The sequence below is a fragment of the Dendronephthya gigantea genome, unplaced genomic scaffold (genome assembly GCF_004324835.1).
Source record: "Dendronephthya gigantea isolate DGI-Jeju-01 unplaced genomic scaffold, DenGig_1.0 000013F, whole genome shotgun sequence".
Classification (NCBI taxonomy): Eukaryota; Metazoa; Cnidaria; class Anthozoa; order Malacalcyonacea; family Nephtheidae; genus Dendronephthya; species Dendronephthya gigantea.
In genome coordinates this window covers 1,654,818-1,677,602 of record NW_021163023.1, presented here as the reverse complement: position 1 = coordinate 1,677,602, position 22,785 = coordinate 1,654,818, and the positions used below count along the sequence as shown (strand labels likewise).

The 22,785-nt window shown below is 38.3% G+C and overlaps 3 protein-coding genes across 3 annotated transcripts; all 3 read left to right on the top strand.

Moving 5' to 3' along the window:
• The first annotated feature begins 282 nt into the window (after positions 1–282).
• On the top strand, positions 283–3,966 carry LOC114519423 (putative ankyrin repeat protein RF_0381). The gene is made up of 3 exons (XM_028539549.1): positions 283–859; positions 1,058–2,350; positions 3,017–3,966. The coding sequence occupies exons 1-3, from the start codon at positions 359–361 to the stop codon at positions 3,857–3,859; spliced, it is 2,637 nt and encodes an 878-aa protein (XP_028395350.1). The 5' UTR covers positions 283–358; the 3' UTR covers positions 3,860–3,966.
• An 8,965-nt stretch (positions 3,967–12,931) lies between these two features.
• LOC114519507 (putative ankyrin repeat protein RF_0381) lies at positions 12,932–16,591 on the top strand. Its single transcript, XM_028539652.1, has 2 exons — positions 12,932–14,080; positions 14,517–16,591. The coding sequence occupies exons 1-2, from the start codon at positions 12,932–12,934 to the stop codon at positions 15,330–15,332; spliced, it is 1,965 nt and encodes a 654-aa protein (XP_028395453.1). The 3' UTR covers positions 15,333–16,591.
• Positions 16,592–17,494: 903 nt separating this feature from the next.
• Positions 17,495–21,887, top strand: LOC114519503 (putative ankyrin repeat protein RF_0381). Its single transcript, XM_028539643.1, has 3 exons — positions 17,495–17,594; positions 18,356–20,184; positions 20,509–21,887. Exons 2-3 carry the CDS (start codon positions 18,388–18,390, stop codon positions 21,316–21,318), a joined length of 2,607 nt encoding a protein of 868 aa, XP_028395444.1. The 5' UTR covers positions 17,495–17,594; positions 18,356–18,387; the 3' UTR covers positions 21,319–21,887.
• Positions 21,888–22,785: the final 898 nt, after the last annotated feature.

Below are 22,785 nucleotides of genomic sequence, written 5' to 3'. Positions count from 1 at the left end.
TGGTAAAATATCTTGTTGAACATGGCGCTGATGTAAATGGCAAGGATAATGAAGGCTGGACAGTCTTGCACTACGCAGTTTCTGAAGGTACTCTTGATATAATAAATATCTTGTTGAAAAAGGCGCTGATGTAAATGGCCAGGACACTCACGGGAGGACAGTGCTGCACTATGCTGTTACTAAAGGTACGCTAGAAATCGTAAAATATCTTGTTGAACAGGGCGCTGATGTAACTGCTGTTACTGAAGATAGGGAAGAAACAATAAAATTCCTTGTAGAGAGGGGCGCTGATGTAAATGGCAGGGATACTGACGGGAAAACAGTGCTGCACGCTGCTGTTATTAAAGATTCGCTAGAAATGGTGGAGTATCTCGTTGAAAAAGGCGCTGATGTAAATGGAACGGATGTTAACGGTTCGACAGTGCTGCACACTGCTGTTGCAGAGGGTACGTTTGAAACGGTAAAATATCTTGTTGAACATGGCGCTGGTGTAAATGGCAAGATGATTGACGGGTGGACCGTACTGCACACTGCTTTTACTAAAGCTACGCCAGAAATTGTAAAATATCTTGTTGAAAACGGCGCTGATGTAAATGGCAAGGATACTACTGACGGGTGGACAGTGTTACATTATGCTGTTTCTTATGGTTCATTAGAAATGGTAAAATATCTTGTTGAACTAGGTGCTGATGTAAATGGAAAAAAACCCGGTGGGTTGACAGTGCTGCATGAGGTTGTTACTAAAGGTACGCTAGAAATGTTAAAATACCTGGTTGAACATGGCGCTGATGTAAACGCCAAAAGCAATGGCGGCTGGTCCGTTCTTTACGTTGCTATTTCTAAAGGCACACTAGAAATGGTAAAATATCTAATTAAAATGGGCGCTGATGTTAATAGCAAGGATACTATTCACAATTGGACAATGCTGCACGCTGCTTTTACTCAGGGTACACTAGGAATGGTAGAGTGTCTTGTTGAGAACGGCGCTGATGTAAATGGCAAGGATACTAACGGGTGGACAGTGCTGAACTATGCTGTTACTAAAGCTGCGCTAGAAATGGTAAAATATCTTGTTGAAAACGGCGCTGATGTAAATGGCAAGGATACTAACGGGTGGACAGTGCTGAACTATGCTGTTACTAAAGCTGCGCTAGAAATGGTAAAATATCTTGTTGAAAACGGCGCTGATGTAAATGGCAAGGATACTACTGACGGGTTGACAGTGTTACATTATGCTGTTTCTTACGGTTCATTAGAAATGGTAAAATATCTTGTTGACATTGGGGCTGATGTAAATGGAAAAAAACCCGGTGGGTGGACAGTGCTGCATGACGTTGTTACTAAAGGTACGCTGGAAATGTTAAAATACCTGGTTGAACATGGCGCTGATGTAAATGCCAAAAACAATGCCGGGTATAGTGTGCTTTACGTTGCTATTTCTAAAGGTAAGCTAGAAATGGTAAAATATCTAGTTGAAAAAGGCGCTGATTCAAATAGCAAGAGAACTAACGGGTGGACAATCTTGCACAGTGCTGTTACTGAAGGTTCGCTAGAAGTGGTAAAATATCTTGTTGAAAATGGCGCTGATGTGAATGGCAAGGATACTAACGGGGAGACAGTCTTGCACTACACTGTTGGGAAAGGTGCGCCGGATATATTAAAATATCTTATTGAAATGGGCGCAAATGTTGACGAAAAGCAGAATGACGGGCGAACAGTGCTGCACCATGCTGTTACTAAAGGTACGCTAGAAATGGTGAAATATCTTGTCGAACATGGCGCTGACGTAAACGGCAAGGATACTAACGGAGTGACAACTTTGGACGCTGCTGTTGGGGCTGGTGTACTGGACATCGTCCAATATTTAATGAAACAAGGCGCAAAGGCTACTGCTGGGAGAGTTCTTCATCATGCTGTTAGTGTTGGTGAATTAGATATGGTAAAATATCTTGTTGAACAATTAGCTGCTGATGTAAATGACAAGGATGCTGATGGACAGACACTCCTGCACGTCGCTGTCGATGCTGGTGCATTAGAAATTATCAAATATTTAATTGAACAGGGTGCTGACATAACTCTTAAAAGTAAAATCAGCTTTCATACTCTTGGCTTTGACACCATGAAAATAGCTGTTGTAAACAACTTCGTTGCTTTGGTCGATCTTCTTTTTGAAAAGAACATCGCTTGGTGGAGACGTTGGACATTTCTTGTTGAAGGAAAGCAAATGAGTCTTCTTGAATGGAGTATTCACCTTGGTCATGATGAAATTACAACTATCCTCAAGAGGTCCATAAAACATTCTTTGAAAATTCGGACGTTGAAAACAATGAATTGCAACCAGTTAGAAGAGGTAAATATTTCAAAGATGTATGTGTATTCTTTTAATTAGTCTGTGAAAGCTGCCTGTGTAGTAGCCAACGTTTATAGGAAGTTTAAGATCTACGACATGACGCGGGATGACGCGGGAAAGCTTTCAAAAGCGATGAAACTAAATCCTAAGGGAGCTTTAACAGTGACACAGATTAATACCCATATGTCTCTCTTCTGATTAAAAAAGCGTAAGCGCTTGCTCAGCAAGCTCATGAAAATAAACTCCTCTCATTTGCTAGAGAAAGGGACTGTGTAGTAAAGTTTGAGTCTGAATGCATCATTATCTATTCGCGTTTTGGAAAAGTGAGTTAAGAGTACCTCGTTTTCAAATGAATATTGTACAAGTGTTTTATCTTTTTTCGATTGTCGTAGGAGCGGAAAATTATAAGCAGCAGAAATCCTCGTTCGACGGTATATTTTGAAACATATTTTATTTAAAAAGTGTGTGAATATCTTTACATTGAATGGCATTTCCTGTACAAATCAACAAATAAACATATTTTCCGCTTCATTTGAACACATCGTGAAGTTTTTCATATATCTAGAAGTTGAAATTTGACTATTTTGCCCTCATATCTTATAAATCGTGAATGATTTTTTTCCTTTTTCTTCTCACGATAGAAAATTTACTGTTTTTCGTCTATAGGTTGAAACACCGATGCAAGTTTTTGTCGCAAGCAATCAATTCAAAATTGGTGCTGGCGGTTTTTCGTGTGTCTATGTTGGTGTCATGAAGGATGGAAGTGAAGTTGCTGTTAAGAGAATTTTCGTGCAAAATGACGATAAAACAGTTGAAAACGAATTAGGAATCATGAATCTCATCAAGACAAACAAATCGCCATTTATAGTGAGCTATCGACATTTTCACCGTGACGATACCTTCATGTATCTTATTGTTGATCTTTGCGAAGAAAACTTGAGGGAACTTGTTCATGCATGCAGTATTGAACTTCTACAAGAGCAAGGTCCACGAATGATTTGGGAAATTCTATCCGGACTTGAATTTCTTCATGGTAAAGGAATATTGCACAGAGATCTAAAACCATCAAACGTCCTGGTTGATATCGAAGGTCGCATGAAATTGGCAGATTTTGGAATAAGCCGCGTTCTAAATGACGATGAAACGACAGTCGAAACATTCGCTAAAGGTACTCGTGGATGGATGCCGCCGGAAGTAATCAAGGCAATAGACAAAGATGAAAAAGGTCGTTTCAAAAAGAAATCAGATGTCCACGTCGCGGGTATGATTGCCTTCTTCATCTTAAAGAAAGGTGAACACCCTTTTGGATCTTCGTTAGAACGAATGAAAAATATTTCAAAAGGAAATCCTATCAATCTGAAGAAACTTGGTGATCGCGAAGCTCGTAGGTTTGTGTCGTCGCTGATTCGTCACAAGATTGATGATAGACCTTATGCTGACGAAGCATTGGAAGATTCTTTTCTCATGCTGTCAAAAACGACACACCGAGGCCACCGTTTTAGCGCATGAAATCAAGAAAATAAAATGTTTTTTGGACTTTGCCATTTCATATTCCTCATTATTATATACACAAGCGCCAGATATGAGGTATGCTGCAATTTCATTGGTTGGCTACTTGGCAGATATTAGCTCATATATTTCTAGTAGAGAAAGTAAACAAAATGGCTGAAAGATTTGGGGAGTTGAGTGAAATAGAAATCCAAGCTTTAGTTGATAATAGCACACCAAAATGCACCGAAAGGGCGAAAAAGTTTGTGTATAAATAAAACAGTTATTCTGGTCACGGCTATCAGCTCATATACGACTCGAGTTCGCAGAATAACTGTTAAATATAAAACCAGGTTTCGTTTCTGTTGTTGAAGAGTTCATCGGCATTTATCGTATAGATTGGCGTAATAATAACACAGTCACGTTGATTTCTTTCGCTTCAACAGGAACATTCAATGGTTGTAAACGTCCTCGTGAATAAATAATCATCTGAATTTCCACACGAGACAAAACTAACCACAGGAATTCATAACTTTGCGGGGTTTAATGAACTTTTTCCTTCGCCTTGGAAACACTTTCTTCTCACTCGTGGACAAAAATACCAACTTTGACAAAGAGATGTTAACGTGTATTTTAAAAACAAAATGCAAGAAAAAGTAAATTCGACTGATAATCTGTGTGAAAATTGAAAAACCTGGCGGATAACCCGTAAAGACGAATTATCTGCGAAGTTTGTTTGAATTTATGAACCCTTTCCAGCCCAACTTTGTCCAGGCGGATTGTCAATCTCTAGGGTGGATCAGGTTATTTTTAGAATTTGAATCGGTTCCCGAAACTAGAACGATAATTGGAGGGGGTCTGTATTCATAAACTCAGTTCTGTCCGACGGCTTTGTTTTCTGCATGAGTGCAATAGCTTACAACAGAAATTCGTCGGGCAGAACTGAATAGATAAATAAACACCCCTTGCCCGCAATTATCGTTCTACAGGGTGTCTCAAAAAACGAAAACTATTGAAATCATTCATTGTTAAAATTTGAATGCCGTGTTCACAAATTTTAGCCCGTGGGGGATTTAATCCAACTTATAAAATGCTAAATATGAAAAATTTGAAATTGTGAATATGATTGAATTTAAATTAGCCTTGATATTGCTTCGAAAGAAAATGCCAAAATAGTACTGTCCCAGTTGACCGCGGAACAACGAGTGTTTATTGTGATATTATCCCAACAGAGTGCTTAGGCATTCAAACTCCAACAATTACATTGTTATGGGTGATTTCACACATAGTTTTCGTTTTTTTGAGACACCCTGTAGTTTCGGCCGGGCCCTGCCTGGCGTAGGCCTAGTTAGTTTTTATAAACTTTATAGTGCAAAGAAACACATGTAACGTCTCTTAGACACTTTTTAATAATGCAATTTGTATTTAGATAATAAAACTAGGGACTTATATAAAAAGCCTTCATAATCATACGTCTCTGAATGGTCTCTAGGCTTCTGAATGTACATCCGAAGAGGAATTTTCAGTTACAAAAGTTCGACAGAAGCAGTTGCATTATGCGACGTTAGAGCTTAGGCTGTTTCAAACGCCCCCCGATGCACTCACTCGCGATTATCATATTTTGCCATTTTTTATTTGTTTGCTTGCAACTTCAGCAGTTTTCACAGGACAAACTATATCTATATACAAACCACCAATAACGTAGAGCAAGCAGGAGGGGTGGTAATCACCCTGGGGCACGGAGCAAAGAAGAAGCCCAGGTTCGTTTTCTCACGGTTCAGAGCGCAAATTAAATGATTAGAGAATTACGAAGCCACATGTTCACTTAACGATGGAACAGCTGATGAATAACACTTTAAAGAACTGTTTGTGACCGTATAGAAGTTTCAAATTCAAAAACATTTCCCGTTCAGCACTAACCGAGCATGCGGGAAACCACCTTGCGCCCTCTTCCAAGGAGGTGTCCCCTCAGGCAACTGCCCCTCAGTTAACGCCACGCCCATTTAACACGCATTATTGTCCCAGCCCCATTTAGCCTTTTGACGACCGAGCAAACTAAACAGGTCGCGTTTATTTTAACACTGGATCAATAAGAGATGATCCTTACTGCATGGACCTCTAGGAAAAACAGTTTGAAACTGATAGAGCTATATATTACAACTGATGTCATTCCATAAAGCTTGCGACTCCAAAAGATATCATGACCAAACGTGGAAACAGGTTCAGAAATGTGACGTCCAAGTGTTTGACGAAACTTGCCACTCCTTTTCAATGTTGATGTGGGTTCAATAATATAATTCAGCGGATCAAGCACATAAATTCTACAGCGTATAGATATTTACTTTCCTTTCAGATGGGATGAAAATATTATTGAAATGGCGTCTCTTCCTAACCCTCGCCCGCGTTTCTAATTTCAGCAGCAGCGGTCATCTTTAAAAATCTAGCGATTCGAAGCCTCTGCGGAGGAGAGAGGGGATTTCCTGTTTCTAACACAAGTCCAATATAAATGCCTAATATATATTCATAAGAGATGCCGGCGGAGGAGGCTATTTCCGGGGTGCAGTTGATGATAGTTGCCCTCTGAAATCTGAATCTCCGATAAACTCAGGTTTGCTAACGGAAAATATACAACATAGATTATTATACAATTATTTGTTTTATCGTCCCTCTTCAGGATGTTGTAGAATAAAGGAAACAAGTGAAGGTAGGAAGCAAAATTATCTTACGAAATCACATATATTGCTCCAGCACGACCGAATTGAGAAGCGATTAGAAACTAAAACATGTAATGCGTAACATAAATATGCGACGCATTATTTATGATCGTACCATGCAAATGGTCTTATATTGCATGTTTTATTGCCACACTGGCCTAGTTTTCACACAACAAGAATTGACAATTCCTGAATTTGCTTGCGTAGACACAACATAATAGCCTGCAAGCGAAGCGGGCAATATAATCCATTGTTAGTACGGTAAAGACCGACACACACCGGACGCAATTTGCCAACGCGAGGTGATTTTTTGGAAAATGTTGTTATATTCTTGGTAATTACTGAATGATAGTACATTTTGACTGGCCTGGGACCCAAATCTCTCAAAGTGTTCTTTCAGAATCGAATACATTTGCTTCCGAGAATGGAAAATTTTCGTCGCGTTGGCAAATCGCGTCCATGCAGTGCGTGTTTTTAGTGCTTCTCTTAATCTCTTTCCCCAGCACCTTCGCGTGTTTTTTTGTTAATGGGGTTTAATATTATGAAAATACAGAATTTGGACAACCTTGTGCAATGAAAGATTACGGTCCGATAATCCCGTGTGTATAAACCTTATTGAACATTTGAACAGGCAGTTCATAGAACATATAGAACAAGACAACTAGTTTCGTTTTAAAGTAAAAAGCAAATTCCGAATAAACAAGACATCTTGAGAATCGAAATATAATTCAAACAAGAGACTGTAAATTTTCGACTTTATTACAAAGTCATCTTCAGACAGAATGAAATACAATACTTTACAACGCATATATATATACAACACAGAGAGAGAGCGCACGTGTCAATCCAGCATGTAGGCGGAAGGCCGGTAAACCAAGCAGAGCGAAACATAATAAGGTTGTGAATAAAACTAAATATGTATGCTATATTTACAACAATATGTTAGATAGATTAATTTAAGGAAAGAAAAGAAAGACCCGACAAGGAAAGGTTTGTTATGTTTGATTAAGAAAGGCGAGAATATGATAGTTGCTCGATTTAGAAGAATTCTATAGTTATTGAAAACTAAGTTCTCAATAGGATATTGGTTATTCAAGGATAATGGTATATCGTTGAGTAGTGAGAACTGGTTTTGTAGTGTGGCTAAGAATTGAGCGTGCTCACGCTCAGAGAAATGTTGGCCTACTGCACTAGAAGTAGAAGAGAGCCTAGTAGAATGCTCTTTCAAACGTACAGAAAAGCGCCTTTGCGTCATGTCAATATAGGTTTTCCCGCAGCCAGGGCAAGCGACTTCGTATACTAAATTGCTGCGAGATAAAGGAGGAAGTTTGTCTTTGTTGGAAACAAAATAAGACAACCTTTTAGTGTCGTAAATTGTGACGAATTTCACCGGTTTGGAAAGAAATCTTTGTATTTTATTGAGACAGAATTTAAGCAGAAAACCGCCCCGATTTCCGAGATAAGGTATACGGATCCAGATTTTGGGCAATAGATTATCATCCGCTTCATGAATAACCGTATTGACAACGGGATTGGAATTTGGAAAATACTTAGTTTTGAATCTATTTAGCGTAGAGTATATAACATTATTCGGATAACCATTCCAAGACATGAAAGATTTGATGATTTTAATTTGACTTTTGAAAAGCTTTTCCGAACTACAAATTTTAAAAGCACGGTGGTAAAGGGATTTTGCGGTAGAATGGCTCGAAACTAGAGAAATGCGAGTACTGACCAGTGTGAGTGTCTTTACGATAAACGTCAGTACCATCGACCGTGATTTTTATATCTAAAAAATGTGCGATACCATCGGGAAAAGTGTCAACTGTGAAATTAAGGTTAGGATGGCATGGTAGAAAACACGGGTAACCGGATAGCCGGTACTCTAGTAACTGATCATTGATAAATATCAATGTTCAATATCGAAATAAAGATTATGGTAAATTAGCTTGTCCTTAAGTCCTATGCGCTATAGAATATTATCTCCATATTCATTTAAAAGGTTCCGCGTGAACTTTATAGATATTTGTTGGGTTAAGTAAAAAACAAATTCCGAATAAACAGGAAATCTTGAGAAACAAAACATAAATCAAACAAGACACAGGTTGAGACTGTAAATTTTCGACTTTATTGCAAAGTCATCTTAAGATGAAATACAATACTTTAAAACGCAAATATATACAACACAGAGAAAAAGCGCAAAGAGAGAATTGTAGAATAGATGTAATAGAAAGGTTTGTTATGTTTGATTAGGAGTGCTTCAAGAAAGGCGAGAATATGACACTGAATATCTCACCTCAATTATGCATACCGGTCGTCTTATGGCTTATGCACTTGTTCGTGTGATACTTTCGTCAGATTACAAGGTAGGGTAGGTAGGTAGGGTAGGTAAACTTTATTTAAAACCAAGAAACACGCTAGCCCCATCAACTCTAGGCTGGTTTCCATGAGAGGCGTGTTTAAATTTTAAAAAAACAGTTAATATGACTATAAAACAGGACAATATACACACAGACAGCAGTGGCGTCGCTAGGGGGGGAACTGGGGGGGACTCGTCCCCCCCACTTATTCTAAAGATCACTTTTGGGATTTTTCTAAATCTGAAGAGAAAAGGGGGGGGGTACAATGAATCTAATTTCCAACAGCAGAGTAAATAAAGAAATTTTCGAATTAACATTACTTTTGATCACGTAAAGAATAGCATTAGAATAACATAGTCAGCATATAGAAAGAGACATTGCTGATAAAATTGAGTTGGATGCTCTTGTTGACACATTCAGATTAGGCTGATTAGCTAACAACAAAAAGTTCCCCTTGTAAAAACTGTTTGTTTATAACAAAAATCTCCGATCTGTGGCTTTCGGATTGTCATAAAACTTGGCTGAAAATGCGGGAAATAGCGTTTTAGAGACCCTAGAAATAAAAATTTCCCCCCCTAGAGGTCTTGCGCTTTGGTGCCTCGTCCCCTCCAGTCTGAGCAACCTGGCGACGCCACTGACAGACAGTTTCACACATAGATAAATTATATGAATAAGTAGGATGCGTTTCAGTGTCCAACAACAATTGATTTAAACAAACGAAGCGACTCGGCTGATTTTGCTTCGTTTGGGAGCTGATCCCAAAGCATAGCGCCGCTATATTTGAAACTTTTTTAAGGTACTCTCGATTCGGCCTAGGGAGACTTAGGTCTGTTGCAGAGTTTCGGAGGTGATAATTAGTTTGATCAATTTCTCTTCTCACAAAAGAGTCCCGAAGAGCCGGAGCAGTGTGTTCATTAAGTATCTTGTACATCAATACTGACTTGGCACCAGACCGTCTAGTTTCAAGTGTGTCCCAAGAAAGATTGTTAAGAAGATCGATTGATGAAGTATCATAATTTGCATCTGTTCAGACCCTCGCAGCACGAAACTGAAATTTTTGCAACTTGCCTCTGAGCAGCTTACCACAAGTATCCCACAGAGGGGAGCAGTAATCGAAGTAAGGCTGCACAAGACTTTTATAAACAGATTCTAGGGTATGTCTAGGAACAAAGGGTCTTATTGACAAAGGGTCTTATATCTAGGAACAAAGGGTCTTAAAGCACACTGACTTCGGCGTGCGACTTGACTGCAGATGAAAGTTCATTTATATTACTTTTCCTCCTTTTTACTTTTGCCGAGTTTGAGGTCGAGCGCAGTCTGCCTACCTTTGAGCGATAAGATTCAAGATTTGTTTAATGCAGTGAAGACTTCTACAAACACTGAAAGACATCTAGATTAAAAAATGTTAATAGATATTCTAGTTATAAAAATTAAAGTTTACCGTTCAGACTAAGAGTTATGTCCATAATCTTTATTTCGATATCGATCATTTATATTTATCAATGATCAGTTACTAGAGTACCGGTTATCCGGCTATCCGGTTATCCGTTACCCGTGTTTTCTACCATGGCGGTTAGGATCGAAACTACTGAAACTTTGTTAAAACACCGGAAATATTGGAAGGCTTAATTAAGACAAGCGTATCATCAACATAACGTTTGTAAAATTTTATAGTGCTATCAGCAATTCAGAAACTATTAATCTCTCAAACTCCGTTATTGATATTAGCTAAGACAGTTCCTAGTGATGAGCCCATAGAAACGCCGTCTTTTTGAACATAAATTTGGTCATCAAAGGAAAAGGCTGTCTTGTTGCAACAATCCAAAATGAGTTTTTTTCAAAGTGCGTTTCTGCATAGTGGTTACTAACAATTTATCTTTGTAAATTCGATCTAGAATGATGTTGACTGTGCGGGAAAGGGGAACATTAGTAAACAAAGACTCAACATCAAAAGAAACAAGTTTGAAGCCATCTTGAAACAAATGTTTAGGGATGTTGTTATAGCATTCACCGCATCAAATGAATCAGAGAGAGAATAAGAGTTTAAAGTGAGAGGATTTAGTAGAGACGATAAGAATTTACCAACGTTATAGTGAGGAGTGTTGGTAGTGACAACTATAGGTCGGAATTTCGGTAGAGTGTCAAATTTCTTGTGAGCCTTTGGCAAATGCGCTCTGCCAAAATGTGCTGTGATGGCTTTGAGAGACTTTTTTATTCGGAATTTGCTTTTTACTTTACTTCTTTAAACTGTCGGCTGGTCATGGTTTTTAGTTTCGTTTTGTCTCGCTATTTCGGAATCTCGTTTCCGGGAGGATGACGTCATTGAGATAACATAGTGTCAAGTGATTGAATGGCGAACTAATAATATTGGATAAATAATAATCATATCGTTGAAGATACTTGATTACGTGACCAAAGATTGGGTTCGGTGTAATTACACCCGGGTGTTGTGACGGAACATAGCGGTCATGGACGTTCAATGGGCAGGGTTCCCATCACAGTTCCCCAGTGTCTCAGGAGATCAAGAAATGAGCCATTACTCGAGAACGAGGTTCCCGGTCGTGGCCTGGTAGCCTCGTTTTAGTGTTACAACTTATTTCCACATTTATTGAACAAAATCAAAAATCATTTTTCATGCATGTGTTGAAGAACGATGTTTTGTATCTTGCCACATAGCTTGTGAGAGTAAAACTTGAAATCCATCTCATTTAAGGTGGTACTCATAATATTGAAGATACTTGATTTCGTGATCGAAGATGTTGGGTTAAAGATTTTTATCGAAATTAAATTTGTTTCATTTCCGATGCCGTGTTGTCGAAGTTGTAGGATATAAACATATAAGGTATGAAGTTAATAAATAACTTTGCTTAGTCAGTAATTTGGTCCATCACTACAGAACTGAGACGCAACTGGTAATCTCATGCGATCATTGAGTAGCACATTTGTGTGAGGCATTGTGCATGTATAGCAGTGTTGGTTAACCGTAGAGACCCATACAGTAACTAGGTCCTAGGATAGCCCTAGAATAGTTAGTATAACAAGATGGCAAAATCGAGGGTGCGTATTCATACATTCGTCTTGTGTGCCTGACTGATTCCTTTTGTAGGCAATTATTTTTACGGTTATATGAACATAAATATATGAATATACAACTTGATCGTAAAGTTGAGCCTTCCTGTGGCCTAAACCATAGCTGTTTCTTAATGGGAAGTTATCAGTCTGCACAAATTTTATATATTCATAACAAACTTAGCAACATATTCATAACAAACTGAGCACCCATCCTCGCCATTGAAATTTCGTTCAGTGTGGTGGTGTTTTTTAAAAAGTTTTATCATCTTTGTGTATATACAGGTATTGAAAAGAAGCAAGAGACAAGTGGAAGTACAAATATGTCTAAAGAAGAAAAACAGAAATTTCGGGAGGAAATAAGAAAGCAAGTTGAATGTGGTGAAAACAAAGAAGATCGTTGGAAGAAGACAATTCTTTGGCGTGCTTTTCAGTTTAGTCCAGTAGATAAAAAAATTATCAAATATTTAGTTGACCATGGAGCAGACATTCATTCCAAGAACGAAGATGATGAAACAGTTCTTTGTATTGCGACAAGAAATGGTTTATTTGATCTTGTTAAGTATTTTGTTCAATATGACCCTGAACATAATTTTCAAGACGATGGCCAAGTTCTTCAAAGTGCAATACATTCTCGATCATTAGAAATTGTGAAATATTTTGTTAAAAGGTGTGGTGCTAATATACATTGTAGAGATGAGTCGGGCAAAACTGCTTTACATTTTGCCGTTGATGTTGGTGGAAGAGACATTCTCAAATATTTAGTTACGAAATGCGGTGCTGATGTAAATGGTGAGAGTACTGACGGGTGGACAGTGCTGCACTTTGCTGTTACCCATGGTACGCTAGAAATAGTAAAACATCTTGTTAAAAAAGGCGCTGATGTAAATGGCAAGGATACTACCGGGTGGACAGTGCTGCACTCTGCTGTTACCCATGGTACGCTGGAAATGGTAAAATATCTTGTTAAAAAGGGCGCTGATGTAAATGGGGAGCAGATCTACGGGTGGACGGTGTTGCACTCTGCTGCTACTAAAGGTACGCTAGAAATAGTAGAATATCTTGTTAAAAAGGGCGCCGATGTAAATGGAAAGAAGACCAACGGGTGGTCATTGCTGCACACTGCTGTTACGGAAGGTACGCTGGAGATGGTAAAATATCTTGTTGAACATGGCGCCGATGTTGATAAGGAGAAGACCAACGGGTGGTCATTGTTGCACACTGCTGTTACGAAAGGTACGTTAGAAATGGTAAAATATCTCGTTGGACGGGGAGCTGTGACTGGCACGAAAAGTGAAGGGGAAACAATTCTGCACCATGCCGTTAATAGAGGTTCGCTAGAAATGGTACAGTATCTTGTTAATAAAATTGGTGCTGATGTAAATGCAAAGCAAACTGAGGGGTGGACAGTGCTGCACTATGCTTTTACTAAAGAAACGCTAGAAATGATGAAATATAAAAGGGGCGCTGATGTCAGCGACAAATTTGAGATTGTGAGATATCTAGTGGACCAGGGCGCTGATGTAAATGGTGAGAATGCTGACGGATGGTCAGTCTTGTACGTTGCTGTTGGCTGTAACGCATTAGAAATTGTCATGTATCTAGTCGAACAGGGGGCTAGTGTAAATTGCAAGAGTCCTGATGGATCGTCAGTCTTGCACAGTGCTGTTGATGCTGGTGGGTTAGAAATTGTCAAGTATTTAGTTCAAAAGGGCGCTGATGTAAATTGCAAGAGTCCTGATGGATCGTCAGTCTTGCACAATGCCGTTGATGCTGGTGGATTAGAAATTGTCAAGTATTTAGTTCAACAGGGCGCTGATATAGCTCTTAAAAGTAAAATCAGCGTTCATACTCTTGGCATTGACATCCTCAGGATGGCTGTTGAGGAAAATTTAGCTGATTTGGTCAAGCTTCTGTTGAAAAAGAACATCGTTGTATGGAAACCAGAAAAATTCCTCGTCGAAGGAAGGCAAATGAGTCTTCTTGAATGGAGTATTCACCTTGGTCATGATGAACTTGCAACTACCCTCAAAAGGTCCGTAAAACATCGTGAAAAAATTGAGAAGTTAGAAGAAATTAAACGCAACCAGTTGAAAGAGGTAATGTTTTCGATTTCACATTCCCGCTTCTTTGGGACGTTAATGTCTTCGTCATTGGTGTGACGTCATAACGTGGGATACGACTATTTATCACAACGTGCAAGAAAAAAGTCGTATCACACGTAATGACGTCACAAGTTGGACATGACGATTTCACGCATGGCTATTAGCCAATCAGAATTCTTTTGAATAAATAATAATTCGAATTATGTCTCTCTAGCTGGTAAAATATCGTACAAAACAAACCCGTTATCGCTTGCTGTATTTTCTGCAAATTTATCGTATAAACGCTCGGTGAAGTTCTTGTCCCTTGTAACCGACCTCATATAAACAACGCCTTTAGGGTAGTTGAGCTTTGCCTTCATTGATCACAATGCTCAATTCATTTTTGTTCCTAACTCATCACAATAGATAATTTGTGGTTTTTCCTCCATAGATCGAAATACCAATACCGATGCAGGTTTTTGTCCCGAACAAGAACTTCAAAATTGGTGATGGTGGTAATTCCTGCGTCTATGTTGCTCTCATGAAGGATGGAAGTGAAGTTGCTGTTAAGAGAATTTTGGTACAAAGTGATGATGAAGCCATCATTAACGAAAAGGAAATCATGAATCTTATTAAAACGGACAACTCTCCATTTATAGTGAACTATCGACATTTTCACCGTGACGATACCTTCATGTATCTTATTGTTGATCTTTGCGAAGAAACCTTGAGGGAACTTGTTCATGCATGCAATATTGAACATCTACAAGAGCATGGTCCACGAATGATTAGGGAAATTTTATCAGGACTAGAATTTCTTCATGGTAAAGGAATATTGCACAGAGATCTAAAACCATCAAACGTCCTGGTTGATATCGAAGGTCGCATGAAATTAGCAGACTTTGGAATAAGCCGCATTCTAGATGAAGATGAAACGACGGTTGAAACATTCGCAAAAGGTACTCCTGGATGGATGCCACCAGAAGTAATTGAAGCAATAGACAAGGATGAAAAAAGTCGTTTCAAAAAGAAATCAGATGTCCACGTCGCGGGTATGATTTCCTTCTTCATCTTAACTAAAGGTGAACATCCTTTTGGTTCTTCGTTTGATCGAATGAGAAATATTTTGCAGGGGAAATCTGTCAATTTGGAGAAACTTGGTGACTGCAAAGCTCGTAGGTTTGTGTCGTGGTTGATTAATCACAAGATTGACGATAGACCTTATGCTCACGAAGCATCAAGAGATTCTTTCGTTAATGGACACTAATACAATCAAAACACAGTTTTGATAACAGTTTGGACAACCTTGGAAAAATTACGGTGCGATAATCCTGTGTGTATAAACCCTTTTGAACGGACGGTTAATGGGTCAAGACAAATTTTATACGATTTAAGTTTGTCATAGTACACAAAACATTTCGCCAACGTTTTTCCAGACAGTTCATAAAATTCATGAATAAGGGCTTTGTAACTGTTTTTAATCGGTTTTCAGCGTAGCCTCGTTGGTTAGCTGATAAAACATATTATTCTCGAGCCCAGGTCACTCCGCGTACTGCTGTGTCGTAATATGCGAGCGTGAAGACTTGGGTACAAGGATGAACCACAACGATACAGCTCTGGGTTACTTCACCCAAAATATCGCAGTTCCTAGTTCGAGATTGCCGGCGATGTCCTTTGTCGGTGTTTGAAGATGTATGGAAAATTTTGCAAATTGTGTGTTTACTGTCGTGCTTTGCGGGCTGAATTCACGTCACAATTTACTTCGGCTAATTTTAATGAAATTTTTTGGTGGCCATAATTGCCAGTGAATCCCTTTTCCAAATTAACGTTTACTGGTTTTTCGACATAGGGCCTGTTTACATAGAGCGAGTTATCTCGGCTAGGCGAGGTGACAACTGCATACAATAAACTAATCAGTTCATAAAATATGCTGAGCACAGTGCCCTTGTTGAGTACTACCTCTGGAGATAGTGCCCCGTTCTTAAGCACCATGCCCAATTTCATTTGGAAGCGTCAATCAACAGAAAAGTGACGGGCACTCAGTCTGAACGCAATTGCTTAAGACACTCAACTGAAATTGTACGTAAAACCTGACCTGATTTTTTATCATTTGTATATATAGCAGTATAGATGTATAACTTCATATCGGACGGACTGAAGTATTTTCTTAGAGTAGTTTAATCTCTCGACCGCACTGCAAAAGACAGATCGTATCTTGGGTGAAATCCCATGCACGTGTAAAAATTTGTAAGTATAAAATTTTGTCGAATGTAAAGACACATATCGAAAAGAATATTCGAGATGCTGTACAATTTACCATTCTTTGCAATTGTTGAAAGAAAATCATCCTGAAAGTTGTCAGACTACCCGCCATCAGGAAGAAAAGTCACCTGATTCGGAACATATCGTAAGTTATCACTCCAGTTTTATTAGATCGCCTTAGACGCGGCCTTTCTTAGTCACTGATCTCTATATCAGATATTATCAGTCATTGAACGCGATTTTTATGTTTAAAAAGCCAGGGAAAGAAGGTCAACAATTAAAAAATTTTCCGTGTTTCTATACAGTTTTAGTATAAATCCGACTATTGTCTATTACAAAATGCCTACATTCTGATTGGCTACTCAACCATTGTCTATTCGTGATGGTGAACGTTTGGGAAAATTTCGCTCGCGCGACCGTATAAAATTGAATTAATTAAATTATTTTTCGGGAGTGTAATTGCTGTATCGCTTATTTTCTCGAAATTAATACATCTAGGTACAGGGTGTATACTAAAACAATTAGACAACTCGCCTTCGTTGTCTATGAGCGAAGAATCAACTCAGGCTTCGCCTTCGTTAACTATTCGCTCATAAACAACTCGGACTCGTTGTCTAATTGTTAAATAGAAACACGCTTCTCGACCAATCAGCACGCGCGTACTATAAATATGACATTATAATACCTTTTACAAAAGTTAATCCATCGCAAAGCATCAGCGAACTTCTATTCGATGATTTCGAAGTATTTTTGAAGCCGTTTAGCGTTAATATCATCATGTGTTCTCAGATCCTGAAGAGAAAATAAAACTATATTAAAAAATATCTTGAAACTTTTAAAGAATGAAATTTTTGGTAAAGAATGATCACATTCCCGAGATTTGTAGTTATCAAAGCCATCGTCAAATTCTGAACAGAAGCAATTGAGCAAACAGAAGCAAACATCGAAATTTCCCTCAGTAGAACAATTGTTCTCTGAAATTTTTGCATAATTTTGACAGATTTTTAACTTAAAAATCCCGAGAACTAGTTTCGTTTTGTTTCGTTTGCTACTCGGGGAATCTCGCTCCCGGGAGGATGACGTCATAGAGATAACATAATGATCAAGTGATTGCATGACGAACCGTAATAATATTGGATAAAACTCATAATATCATTGAAGATACTTGATTTTGTCATCGAAGATAAGATTAAAGATTTTTATCGAAATTAAATTTGTTTAATTTTCGATGTCGTGTCGTCGAGGTTGTTGGATAAAACCATACAAGGTAGGAAGTTAATGAATAACTTTGCTTAGTCAGTAACTTTGTCCATCACTACAGAACTGAGACGCAACTGGTAATCTCAGGGGATCATCGGGTAGCATATCTATTTTGTGCGAGCCATTGAGCATATATAGCAGTGTTGGTTAACCGTAGAGATCCATACAGTGCCTAGGATAGCCCTAGAATAGTTAGTATAACAAGATGGCAAAATCGAGGATGCGTATTCATACATTCGTCTTGTGTGCCTGACTGATTCCTTTTGCATTGTAGGCAATTATTTTTACGGTTATATGAACATGAAAATATGAATATAACTTTGATCGTAAAGTTGACTCTCCCTGTGGCCTAAACCAAAGTTGTATCAGTATCGAAAGATGATGTGAAGTCTACACATATTTTTTGTTCGTAACAAACTTAACAACATTCGAGGGAGTCGCGTCATGACAGTTGGATAATAAAAGCTCTGTCTTGTTTTTTTTTGTGATTTGATTGCAATCAAAATTCCAAACGTTGAAATGTCGCGACGCTTAGTTATTCAAGAGCCGAAAATATTTGCATAACAAACTATATAATTATAGATCATCATCTTTAGTTAAGGGTAGGTATATAATTACTAAAACATACGACGATCGAGCAGTTAGTATATTTCTGCGAGTATTTAGAGTTATATATGGTTGCACCACTTGCATACTATTGCAGTATAGATTTGATTGCAAGAGAGCACGTTTATTAAGCGTGTATGTTGATTTTCATGATATACACAGGTATTAAAAAGAAGCAAGAAGCAAGTGGAAGTATGAATGTCTCAAAAGAAGAAAAACAGAAATTTCGGGACGAAATAAGAAGGCAAGTTAAACGTGGTGAAAACAAAGAAGATCGTTGGAAGAAGACAATTCTTTGGCGTGCTTTTCAGTTTAGTGCAGTAGATCAAGAAATTGTGAAATATTTAGTTTCCAATGGAGCAGACGTTTATTCCAAGAACGAAGATGGTGAAACAGTTCTTTGTATTGCGACGAGAAATGGTTTATTTGATCTTGTTAAGTATTTTGTTCAACATGGCGCTGAACATAATTTTCAAGACGATTGCAAAGTTCTTCAGAGTGCAATACATTCTCGATCATTAGAAATTGTGAAATATTTTGTTGAAGATTGTGGTGCTGATGTAAATTGCAAAGATGAGTCGGGCAAAACTGCTTTACATCATGCTGTTGATGCTGGTGAAACAGACATTGTCAAATATTTTGTTGAACAATGTGGCGCTGATGTAAATGGCAAGGATACTGACGGATGGACAGTACTGCACGATGCTGTTACTAAAGGTAGGCTAGAAATGGTAAAATTTCTTGTTCCAATGGGTGCAAATGTAAATGGAAAAAAGATCGACGGATGGACAGTGCTACATGATGCTGTTGCTGAAGGTACGTTAGAAATGGTAAGGTATCTTGTTGAAAACGGCGCTGATGTAAAAAGTGAGAGTACAGACGGGTGGACGGTGCTGCACTATGCTGTTTCTTACAGTTCATTACGAATAGTTATATATCTGGTTGAAATGGGCGCTGATGTAAATGTAAAAAAGACTGATGGCTGGACAGTGCTGGTTCATGCTGTTACTGAAGGTACGCTAGAAATGGTGAAATATCTTGTTGAACATGGCGCTGATGTAAATGGCAAGGACAATGACGGGTGGACCGTGCTGCATCATGCTGTGACTGAAGGTACTCTAAATATAATAAAATATCTTGTTCAGAAAGGCGCTGATGTAAATGGAACGAATACTGACGGTTGGACAGTGCTGCACGATGCTGTTACTGAAGGTACGCTAGAAATGGTAAAATATCTTGTTAAAAACGGCGCTGATGTAAATGGAAAGAGTACTAACGGGTGGACAGTGTTGCGGAGTGCTTTTGCTAAAAACAGGCTAGAAATATCCAAATATCTCGTTCAAAGCGGAGCTGACATAAATGGCAAGGATACTGAAGGGGGGAGAGTACTGAACAGCGCTGAAAAGGGCGCTGATGTAAATGGTAAAAATAATGAAGAAGAGACTGTGCTGTACTCTGCATTTACAGAAGGTAGGCTTAAAGAGGTAAAACATCTTGTTGAAACGAGCACTGATGTGCATGGCAAGAATACTGATGAGTGGGAGAACTTAAGAAATGCTGTTACTAAAGGTACGCTAAAAATGTTAAAACATCTTGTGACAAAGTGCGCTGATCTAAATGGAAGGGATACTGACGGTCGGACAATGCTGCATTATGCTGTCGATGCTGGTAGATTAGAAATTATCAAGTATTTAGTTAAAGAAGGTGCTGACATAACTGTTAAAAGTAAAATCAGCGTTCATACTCTTGGAATTGACATCCTGAAGATGGCTGTTGTGAGAAATTCAGTTGCTTTGATCAATCTTCTGTTGGAAAAGAACATCGCTGTGTGGAGAGCTGGAACATTTCTTGTTGAAGGAAGGCAAATGAGTCTTCTTGAATGGAGTATTCACCTTGGTCATGATGAAATTGCAACTATACTCAAAAAGTCCGTAAATCATTGCGAGAAACTGGAATTACTGAATAAAACGAAGTGCAACCAGTTAGAAAAGGTAAATTGAAAGAAAAGTATATCAAACAGATTTGATGTTTAAGTAGATTAGGTACACCACATAAATTATTAATACTGCAAAGCACTATTCTATTGCAGTGACGAAGGTTCCGGTTAACGGACCGAAAGCGTTGCAGTATTAGATACTTACGTGGTGTACCTACAGATGAGTAAGGTTAATAGGAGTTTACGCCGCAGCAGTTTATGGTAGCATCTTCAAATTTTAATGGTTGGTAGCATAATTTGACTCGTTACCAGACTGTGACTACGCAATTCAGACTTTTTTCATGCGCAACAACCATTTAAACATCTTTTTCTACAACAGGTTGAAACACCGATGCGAGCTTTTGTCGCAAAGAATCAATTCAAAATTGGCGATGGTGGTTTTTCTTGTGTCTATGTTGGTCTCATGAAGGATGGAAGTGAAGTTGCTGTTAAGAGAATTTTGGTGCAAAGTGAGGATGAAACAGTTGAAAACGAAAAGGAAGTCATGAGTCTTATTGGAAAAAACTCACCATTAATAGTGAGCTATCGACATTTTCACCGTGACGATAACTTCATGTATCTTATTGTTGATCTTTGCGAAGAAACCTTGAGGGAACTTGTTCAAGCATGCAGTATTGAACATCTACAAGAGCAAGGGATTCGAATGATTAGGGAAATTCTATCCGGACTAGAATTTCTTCATGGTAAAGGAATATTGCACAGAGATCTAAAACCATCAAACGTCCTGGTTGATATCGAGGGTCGCATGAAATTAGCAGACTTTGGAATAAGCCGCGTTCTAAAAGACGATGACACGACAGTTGCAACATACGCAAAAGGTACTCCTGGATGGATGCCGCCGGAAGTAATTGAAGCAATAGACAAGGACGAAAAAAGTCGTTTCAAAAAGAAATCAGATGTCCATGTCGCGGGTATGATTGCTTTCTTCATCTTAACTAAAGGTGAACATCCTTTCGGTTCTTCGTTTGATCGAATGAGAAATATTTTGGAAGATAATCCTGTTAATTTGGAGAAACTTAACGATGATAAAGCTCGAACGTTCGTGTCGTGGCTGACTAAATACAAGATTGATGATAGACCTTATGCTGACGAAGCATTGGAGGATTCATTCGTTATTAATAGAAACTAATACAATCGAGATAAGAAATTTGCACAAAATAAAATGCTGCCGGTACCATGGAAAGTCAGCAGTGTGCGTGATAATCCGTGTGTATTAACGCTGGCATAAACAGACCGACAATCGTTCAAGACAAATTATTTGCGAAGTTTGTATGAAATACGCAAACCATTCTTAGTCTAAGTTTTTCCAGTCGGATAGCTATCTTCATTATGAGTCTATTATTTTACCCTTCCTAGCGTTAGCTAGGAAGTATGTTCTTAAGGTCTATATCTACACGATGCTATTAGCCGTATGCGATTCATATCCTGGCGTATGTATTCGAATAAATCAGCGTTAAGACTCTCGTAGATGCTAAGAAGGGTATAAAACTTTAAATGGCCCAAACTTTAAATAAAATATCTTGTAAAGCACGTGAATTAAAAAGTCAGTTCTAAGGGCACTTAAAAAGTACTTGAGAATAGAAAACGTGATAAAGAGGTTTGAAAATAGCTTCAAGAATAGAGCATCATTTTATAATTTCCGGCGAGACAAAAAGTCCTTGAAATTTTCCAATTTAGTGCTTAAATTTGACTATTGAGAACTTGCATGAACTCTGCTGCCAGGAACTGAAATATTTAACTAAGAATTGGTAAAATTCTTGATCACATTTCATTTCAGACACTTGTAGTTATGAAAATTATCGTTGAAGTTTAAACCGATTAAAAACATTAAAATTTCCTCAATATCTCGAGACTGAACTGAACAGACAATAATAAAGGGCTTTGATGTTACAGTGCATAGTCAGTAGAAACATGGTCTAGATGCTCGACTAAGAGTTTTTGTTCCAGACGTTTCCTTATGTGCAAACTTCTGAACAGCGAAGGCAAATAATTTATGACGGTTTTACACTCAAAAGCCTGAAAACTAGTTTCGTTTGCTGTTCAGAGAAATTCCGATCCCGGCAGGTCGTGTTGAACATCACAACATCACAGCATGTTAGAAGATGATTGACGATAACACTTGACAACAACACTTGACAATAGTTGATTTCCTGATCGAAGTTTATGTTTGCTGAGAACGAAGATTACGGAGATTTCTTTTAAAAAAACATTTGCTTCATTTTTTGCTGTATCGTCGTTTCTTTTGGATTGCTGTATCGTTGTTTCTTTAGGATGTTGTAGGATATAAACAATTGAAGGTAAGTGGTTAATAAATAACTCTGTGGCTGTGTGGGGGAGCATATTTGTGGGAGGCATTGTGTGCGGTCGTATGCTCAATTTGTCTCAAAAGCTTGCATGCTTCATTGTCTTGATACACGAATTTTATATCATTCATTTAAGCAGTGAAGGTTCATGTTAACTTTAGGACCTAAACTTTACATAGAATTGACTTAGGATAGTCAGCCCTGTAGCTAATTCAGACGGCAAAGTAGAAGTCTTGTATATTTATGTCTTCGTCTTTTACCCAACATTCCGAAGATCAGACTTCGTGTTTAGT